The 8,564-nt window shown below is 36.1% G+C and overlaps 1 protein-coding gene across 1 annotated transcript; it reads left to right on the forward strand.

The window, feature by feature from the left end:
• The first annotated feature begins 1,027 nt into the window (after positions 1-1,027).
• On the forward strand, positions 1,028-7,375 carry OOSP4A (oocyte secreted protein family member 4A). Its single transcript, XM_054661747.1, has 5 exons — positions 1,028-1,114; positions 2,547-2,725; positions 4,097-4,194; positions 6,182-6,316; positions 7,081-7,375. Exons 1-5 carry the CDS (start codon positions 1,048-1,050, stop codon positions 7,154-7,156), a joined length of 555 nt encoding a protein of 184 aa, XP_054517722.1. The 5' UTR covers positions 1,028-1,047; the 3' UTR covers positions 7,157-7,375.
• The last annotated feature ends 1,189 nt before the right edge of the window (positions 7,376-8,564 follow it).

Genomic DNA, 8,564 nt, shown 5'->3' on the forward strand with positions numbered 1-8,564 from the left:
CATTTAGTAGGAAGGACTTTGAGATTTCTGATGTTCACAGATGTTACTTTTTGCTTGCTCGTTGTTACATCAGTTCATAATCCTGGAGATTCATATAGCTAAAAACAATTATTTTGTACTTAGAAGCTGAGGCAATCTATGTGATATGCTACACAATTTCTAAAAATAATTTATTAGGCTTTTACTTTTACTTTTTGAGAGGAAGTTTTTTGGAGATTGGTTTCTGCCAAAAGGTATAACCAAGTGATGCTGTTATTCTTATCTATTATCCCTTTTTCTTACAATTTTTCATTACTAGATTTAATTGTCCAAAAATGCCCTTAGAGAATATTTCTTTAGATCTCTAGATATGTGCACATTCATAATAAAATGCTTGTAGGGAAAGCAAAATTAAACCAGAAAGCATCGTTTTGCCAAAGCTTAGACCACAGGTGTGTGGATTTGTTTACCTGAATCAAAACCTCCTGAAGCTGATTACAAGCACCGATTAGTGAGCGCATCTCGTCCCAGGTTTACTGGATCTGAATCATTGGTTGGGAGGTAGAGCAAAAGCTTTTTTTTTTTTTTTCTTTTTTCACAAGAACGCAGAGTGAATATAATATGCAATATTGCAATATTGTTAATCAATTCATAAATAATTCTTCTGTATCACCACTTGAATTTCTCAAATCATCTTGCAAAGCCCTACTTTAACAATTCAATAGACACATATCAAATATCATGTCAGACACAATTTCAGACACATCCACATGCTTGAGAAAAAAGACATGGTGGTAGGGGATGCAGCCTAGAACCATTTTCCATGTGTTCTTTCCTGAGTTTCTGATTTACCTTTCAATGGCAAAAACCGCAATTACTTTTGCGCCAACTTAATAACTTCAGCTGTGAGGACAAAAAGCCAAAACTATGCTAAGGGGTTCTCAGTGCTTTCCAGAATGATAAACCATCAACCACAGCTGAGGAGGCAAGAGGTATATAAACACCTGTGGAGGCCCACTTCCTTAGGTTTTCTGTTTCCTGTGATACCTTGGGCTGGAATCTGAAGCAATGAAGATCTCTTGTGTGTTGGGAGAGCTCCTCATGCTTTTCGAGTTGATTCATGGTCTCCAAGATTGTAAGAAAAAGAGGGAATTTTTGGAGGTGGCAATTTCAATCAGCAGGGCTTTTTTTTTTTTTTTTTAAACATATTATTGACTTTGGGAGTTTGTTTTTTTATAACCTGGTGATCAACTGCTAATAACTAATGATCACAAAGTTACAGCCAGACAGTTTTATCTTTACCCCTGTACTTCCTCTTGAATTTTTCCTCTAAGCTGATCTCGAGGTGCTGTTGTTTTTTATTTTTTCTTACATGCAAAATATTTCCAGGTTCTTTCTCTGCTGGAGACTAGCTTGTTACTTTGCTGAATGTGAAATACTTATAGTGACTGGCAAAATCAGGAAAGACTGCCCAGTGCCTAAGAGAGGAGGTTACCTAGGTCTACATTTCTGGCCATGGGGTATGAAGTTTGGACAGAGAGTAGTCAGCTGTATTCAACTGTATATGATTCTTTTTAGAGTTGAGGCTCTGAATAGATTCTGCATAGTTTTTAATCCTGATCTGCCACTTAATAGTTACGTGACCTTAAATTTATCCATGTGTAAATATGGGATAATAATAAAATTGACCATAGAAATGTACTGAAAATGAAGTAAGACCTCAAACCAAAATTTAACATAGTTGGCAATCAAAATTATCATCGGAGTAACTGCAATATTATTTTGTTTCTGAATCCTTAGTGTCACATACTAATTAATATTTATTGGCTCAGATATTTTGATGCAAAATAAAATTTTAAGTGGAAGCACGTGATATATTTTTCTATTGTGTGCAACCAAATGTAAAGCTTTTTCTTATTTCTCCATTTCAGATAGATATCACTTACACCTAGATATATTTCAAACATGTATTCCTGAGACCTGTTAGTAAAATTTGAACAATCCCTAAAAACAAAGTGTGCATGTTGGGATATTTGACTTATTTAGCTTAGAAATTCTCAACTATCGCAAGGACAAAAATCCAAACACCGCATGTTCTCACTCATAGGTGGGAATTGAACAATGAGAACACATGGACACAGGAAGGGGAACATCACACACCGGGGCCTGTTGTGGGGTGGGAGGAGGGGGGAGGGGGGAGGGATAGCATTAGAAGATATACCTAATGTTAAATGACGAGTTAATGGGTGCAGCACACCAACATAGCACATGTATACATATGTAACTAACCTGCACGTTGTGCACATGTACCCTAAAACTTAAAGTATAATTAAGAAAAAAATCTGAAGAAGTACTTCTACGGTTTTTCCACATTCTGATGAAAAAACTGAGACACATAGAGATTAATTGACCCAAGATCTCCCAGTGGAAAAATATGCAAATAGGAACAAAACATTTTCACTCTACAGTTGGGGATTCAGCTCAAGAGGTTGAAAGTTTCCTGAGTTCTTTGTTTGGGGGCAGATGTACTATTTGATGTTTTCCCTTTTTAAATTTTCTTTCAACAGTGTCTATAACCTGTTCTGAATCCTGGCTCCAGGTCAAACTTAGACGAACGCCGCTGTTAAATGACCTGCAACCTTTGCAAAACGAACTCTCTCTAGGAATTGGCTGTCCTGTAAACATGGTCGAGGTGGATTTCTTTGGGTTCCTGTATCTTCTAACTTTTTGTGGCATCAGAGTGAGCGTAAGAGCAGTTATTATTTCAACCAATAATATATCTTTTGACTGTTTTGGGTCCACAAACCAATGACTAAAACTGCAGTATTCACATTTTAATTGTCAGTTAATTTAATAGTTCATGTAGTATTGATTATTCTCTTCAACATTTTTGGATGTTGCTTCTATCTGTAGGAAAGACAAATAGGATTTGGGATTCCAAAAACTATGTGTTCCTACTTCAAAATATTTTTTTTGGCAACATATCTCTTTTGCCTGTGATAGTGGTTTTTTGTTGTTGTTGTTGTTTTTTAAAATATTCTGGTTAAATCTAGTTTGAGAGAAACATTTTGTTTTGAAACAGTACCACAAATACCCAACTCTTGTTGTTGACCTAAAATTTTGATGAAAATGGGGCATATCAGTTTATATAGTTCCTGTATTAATAAGAGAGAAATCAATCTTTCCAGTCACCAGAAAACTTTTTTTTTTTTTTTGCTTTATGTTAAATTGTTGCTATGTTTTGTAATTATAGCCTAGTTTTTCATTTTTGGTATCACATCTATTTCTAGTAAAGATTATTTAGGTGAACTGATTCTATTTTTGGATCCAAGTGCATGACTTTATCATTTGTTTGCTGCTGTATCTCTAGTCTCAAAAAAAAAAAAAAAGTCTAGTATTTGGCAAGTACTCAATTTAGCATGAGGCTGACTCAACTGCTTTTCTAAAGTTGTCAAATATCTAGTCAAAATTCACACTGAATAATTTAGGTCTGCCTAAATCAGACTCTGACTCTTTTTTTTTTTTTTTTTTTTTTGCTTTTTGCGATGGAGTCTTGCTCTGTCACCAGGCTGGAGTGCAGCGGCACAATCTCGGCTCACTGCAACCTCCACCTCCCGTGTTCAAGCAATTCTCCTGCCTCAGCCTTCCAAGTAGCTGGGACTACAGGCATGCACCACCACACCTAACTAATTTTTGTATTTTTAGTAGAGATGGGGTTTCACCTTGTTGGTCAGGATGGTCTCAATCTCTTGACCTAGTGATCTGCCCACCTCCACCTTCCAAAGCGCTGGGATTACAGGTATGAGCCAACGTGCCTGACCCAGACCTTGACTGTTAAACAAATGTGGTGATCAAAAGTTGTCTATGCAGACTCAAGTGCCAAATACAATGTCCCTGCTACTATGGCAGGGGCTATTAATGTCTTCTAAAACCAGGGATTTTTATCACTTAGCTCTGCTCTTCTATTGTAGACCGTGTACTCATACCTACTTTATTTCATAAAGTAAAAATAAAAGTAAAAATTATTATTTTGTTTCTAATCTATATTTTTAAAATGGAATTTGAAAGCATTTGAAAGAGATATAATTAAGATAATTTATATCCTTTACACCTTTAGGAACATGGAGTAGGTATTCTCATTGAAAGTTTAATTGTATATGAACCAACGAATTTTGACTTCAATTTACACATCCCAGTATCATGCTATGTGCAAAGGTAAGTGCAGTGCACTACTGAGATTAAGGCTATCTAATATTATTTTTGCCTTCTAGGTGTTCTGATCAGTTAAACTGCTGAACATTATGCTAAGGTTGGACATTGGATCAAATCTGATCTATGGTGTTCTGTTGGTCATGTGAGTAGGTCTAAATAAATTGATTCTCTCAATGTAGTTTCCGCATGAGTAGATGAGGCTCAGTTGTTATATGAGAATTGAATTCTACAGTCACTAAAGAGATTATGTCAGAAAGTTTTTGTTAGTAATCTTTCCTTTTTTGCAGTGTTCCTTGTCTGCACCTGCCCATACTGTCTCATCCATGGCTATTATAGGCGCTCTTAAGTTTTTGTACAAACGATACCAGCTTTCTGTAGATGTGGGGAGGAGCCAAGAGATTCAAAATCAGTATTTTCTCAATTTTAAAACTAGAATTGAGTCAGTCTTTGATTTGTCAGTTTCTGCAAAAACTGACAAATTTTTGTATTTTATATATATATATATAATTTTTTTTATATATATAAAATCAAGACTTGCTAATGACCAAAATTCTCTCCTTATTGGAGAAACTTTTCTGCAATGAGAGAGTAAAGCAGGAGAGCCTGTTGATGAAGGTGGAGGCAATTCTGCTTGTGGTCAAATCCCTGGGTGAGCTGTTCACAAGGCTCAGTTGCATGTGTGTTCTCTCTGCCCCTAGAGTGTTCATTCCAACCTATTTTGAAGGTTGTCTCTGTGTCTCTGGAGACACAGAATTTAATGACTATATTTAACTTACAACCACTGACTTCAACTATACTTGGTGATATCTGCTTTTCTTATTCATTAACAGCATCTTTGGTCCTTCTCATAAGTGAAAATCAAGTCAGGTCCCTATCTCCAATGTTATATCAAACTTGAGTTTTCTTTAAGACTCCTAGAGTTTTACAGAGCACACAAAGGATTTGGAGAAGAAGAGGGTTTAGTATAATCTGAGTAGTACATTTCCCTCTGCTGCTTTTATCTTCATGTTTTGCTGATATGACAGGATGAAAGAGGTTGGGTCACAATTATCTCATGGTTACATGGTGCAATTGTGGTCCATTTCCAGCAATGCTGGCTAGATAATCATACCTTCACCCAGAAGTGTATCTCGAATTATGGATGTGTGAGTTTTTTGGAGTTCTTAGAAAGGGGGTGGTCATCACAACTGTATATTTCCTGATGGACCGATCTAAAACAAGGCTTACTTCTTCGTCCATACAACTGCCACTGTAGGCCTCCACGCAACCTGCTCATTTTCTGTCTTGGTTGTTTTTTATTCCAGTATCTTGACTTCTTGAGGTCCCCTCTCCAGTTCACAGGTATTCTTGAGTGAAATCCTGGAAATACAGCTAAAATGTTGGTACCTGTGGGGGAAATTACTTAGTCATACTACAGTTCATGGTGGGAGAATATGCCCTTTCTGTCCCCTTTTCTACACCTGCATGTCTCTCGTGTCATTCTACTGCACAGGCAGATAGTTGGGAGTAAAATGTCAGCCTCTTGCTGTAGGAAACTCTGTGCTGGAGAAGCTGATAGAAACACCTTTATTTGGCTTCATTAAGGGAGGGAGAATTTTAGTGACCCCACTTATCCGTCTGTCATAGGCTAAGAACTCAGAACTGCATGCCTCTAATCATTCTCTGTAGATGTCTGTTGAGATGATTAGAGATAAGAGCTGCTTCAGCCACTTATTAAGAGTTCTTGGTATTTGACATTCCTGTGAAATTGGCTTCAGGTCACAATAGTACATTTTGGGATAATGAAAAGTGGTATGCAACCATCTGTGAATTTTTTCTCATATTCTGTGAAACAACACATTTTCATATTTGTCTCAGCTAGCTGATTTGGCATTCTCTCACAGCTGGAAGAGATCTGTTTAATTTAGTTTTTCTCCACATTTCAACTTTTTCTCCACCTCCAAAAGCATAATATATACAAAGCTTAAATATATTTTTTTCTCTTTTTCAGAAGGTTTCCAATAATCTTAGTAATGAGAGGGAGAGAGAATGATAGCCGTCGTGAATGCAGAAGGTCAGTGGGACAGCACCGCTCACTATCACATGAACTTGAAGACTTGGAAATCCATCCAAGAGTGTCCTATGTGTAAGAGTATTTTGAATTAGTACCATAAATGTTTACAGTACATTTATATAAAAAAGGCCAGGGTTTAGTAAGGTGGTGGCATATGCCACATTTTGTGTACTATTGCCCATATGATTTTAGTTCAGGATCATTGGAATACTGCATTTTTTATGTTTATTAGGGATATATTTTATCTTGGCATTTCTCATTATTTCCTTACATAAAACAGATTTGCAATTGTAACCTCAATAGTTCTTTTATATTAATTTACTTGAGCTAGAGAAAAACCATCTTTGGTGCATATAAGTATGGAATGGGATCATGGATTCCCGTAAAGATAGTAATTGATATCTATGTTAACTCTAATTCCAGCTTTTTGTTCTAAAAGAACTAAATGTCAGCAAGAGAAAACTCAAATGAGCCATAAGAATATTCAAATAGGCTATAATCTTTGGACTTTAGTATGCTAGAGGGACAGGCCCTTATTCCACCTATCAACCGACCCTCATAATTCTAAACTTCAGATGGTGTCCTCATGTAAAATTTATAATCATTTACTAAGCATTTGTTAACTAATAGCTACATATACACATAATATGTATGTGTGTATACATGTGTATATATCATATTTGTGATACTTGAATCATTAGAATATTATAATGGTTCCTGGGGTTTAAAATTGATGCCTTTTTCCCACGTTCCCACTTTGTTGAGCCTCAGTGGATAGTTAGATGGTAGTTTCCCATCAGTACAACAATGTAACTGTTTCTTTTCCGTCCTTACAGGAACAGTGTTCCCTTGTTGAGCTACCTCATTGTATCCCTTCCTAAGTGTAAGAACAAAGCTGTACATTCTGGATGATGAGGCTACCCTACTTCACCTGGTACTCTGGCTGCTTGAGGATTTCATTGCCTTTTAGAAGTTGGACTAGTCACTGGATATTGTCTTTTATCATTTCAAATGTGATATTTTTAAATGAAAAAACCTGCTCTGTTGTCCATATTTATGAACCGTTGGGGTAGGGAGAAAAGCCTTCCCTTCCCAGATTTTAAACTTGTAATAAAGGTATTCTTAAATAAAGTTTTACAATTCTTAATAGTTATTTATATTTTTAAAAGAAAGCTCAAGTCCTGATTCACAGAGCATTATAAAGTGTGAGGCAATTGCATTTTGTGAATAGGCTTACCCATCATCATCTGTTTTGGGTAGCAATTGAGTATCTAATACACAGTAGTCTTTCCTTATTCAGTTTTGCTTCCCATGGTTTCAGTTTCTCGCTGTCAACTGTGGTCTCAAAATACTAAAATATTCTTAATATCTTCATGGAAATTCATAATTCCATTTCATACTTGTTACGTACTCCAAAGAAAGAGAGACACATTCATATAACTTTTGTTGTAGCATATTTTATGATATATTTTATTGTTAATCTCTTACTGTGCCTAATTAAACTTTATCATAGATATAAATAAGAAAAATTATAGTGTTTATACAGGGTTTGGTACTAACCACAATTTCAGGAATCCCCTGGTGGTCTTGGAATGCATCCCCTATGGATAAAGGGAACTACTGTATCATAATCTAATTCTCCAGTTGTTCCCCATTTCACTGACTTCTAATGATATGTGTAAAATAAGATGAAATCAGGATTTTCTTTATAAATGGTTCAGAAAATAGCCTATTTCAGTCTCTTCTGTATTTTTTCCTGTCTGGATCACTTTCCTTTTCTGTGTGTTAGCAATTTCAAATCAGTTTGGAAATGTAGGTTCATCCATCTGGTCATATAAAGAGGCTAGAATTGAGAGGAAATAAAATTCCAGTTGGTTTCTGCATTATTGATGATTGTTTCAAACCAAAAGTGAATCTTGCTTGTCCAAATATCTCTAAAGGCAAGTGGCAGCATTTGAAAAGAATGTAAAAATCTTTTGCTTTTAGGGATTCTCTTGAAATTCTTCACTCCTAATCTCTGGATTATGGATCAGTTGACAAAAGTAACAAGGGGTCATAATTGCAGCATACTCTAGTCCTGATAAGGCTGTCAAACACTTTAGAGCCCTGGATAAATAAGGCTTCCTGCAAATCTCTGCCCTTTCTTAACCAGTCAGAGGGAGGAACCTCTGCCTCAGAGTTTAGAAGATGTAAAGGGCCTGGGGCCAGGAAGATTTCCAGAACAGCAAAAATCCAGGTAAGGCTGTAGGGTGACTGTTTCTTCTCACCAGCGGGTTAAAGACTGAATTTTCTTATGAGAAAAATTGAAAGTTGAAGTCCA

Source organism: Pan troglodytes, chromosome 9 (assembly GCF_028858775.2).
Source record: "Pan troglodytes isolate AG18354 chromosome 9, NHGRI_mPanTro3-v2.0_pri, whole genome shotgun sequence".
Classification (NCBI taxonomy): Eukaryota; Metazoa; Chordata; class Mammalia; order Primates; family Hominidae; genus Pan; species Pan troglodytes.

What these genes read in the sequence shown, in the direction of transcription:
- OOSP4A (XM_054661747.1), top strand. Translation starts at nt 1,048, where the DNA reads ATGAAGATCTCTTGTGTGTTGGGAGAGCTCCTCATGCTTTTCGAGTTG. An exon ending in GATTCATGGTCTCCAAGATT is followed by an intron (nt 1,115 to 2,546) that starts GTAAGAAAAAGA and finishes TTCTTTCAACAG; the next exon opens with TGTCTATAACCTGTTCTGAA. An exon ending in GTATCATGCTATGTGCAAAG is followed by an intron (nt 4,195 to 6,181) that starts GTAAGTGCAGTG and finishes TCTCTTTTTCAG; the next exon opens with AAGGTTTCCAATAATCTTAG.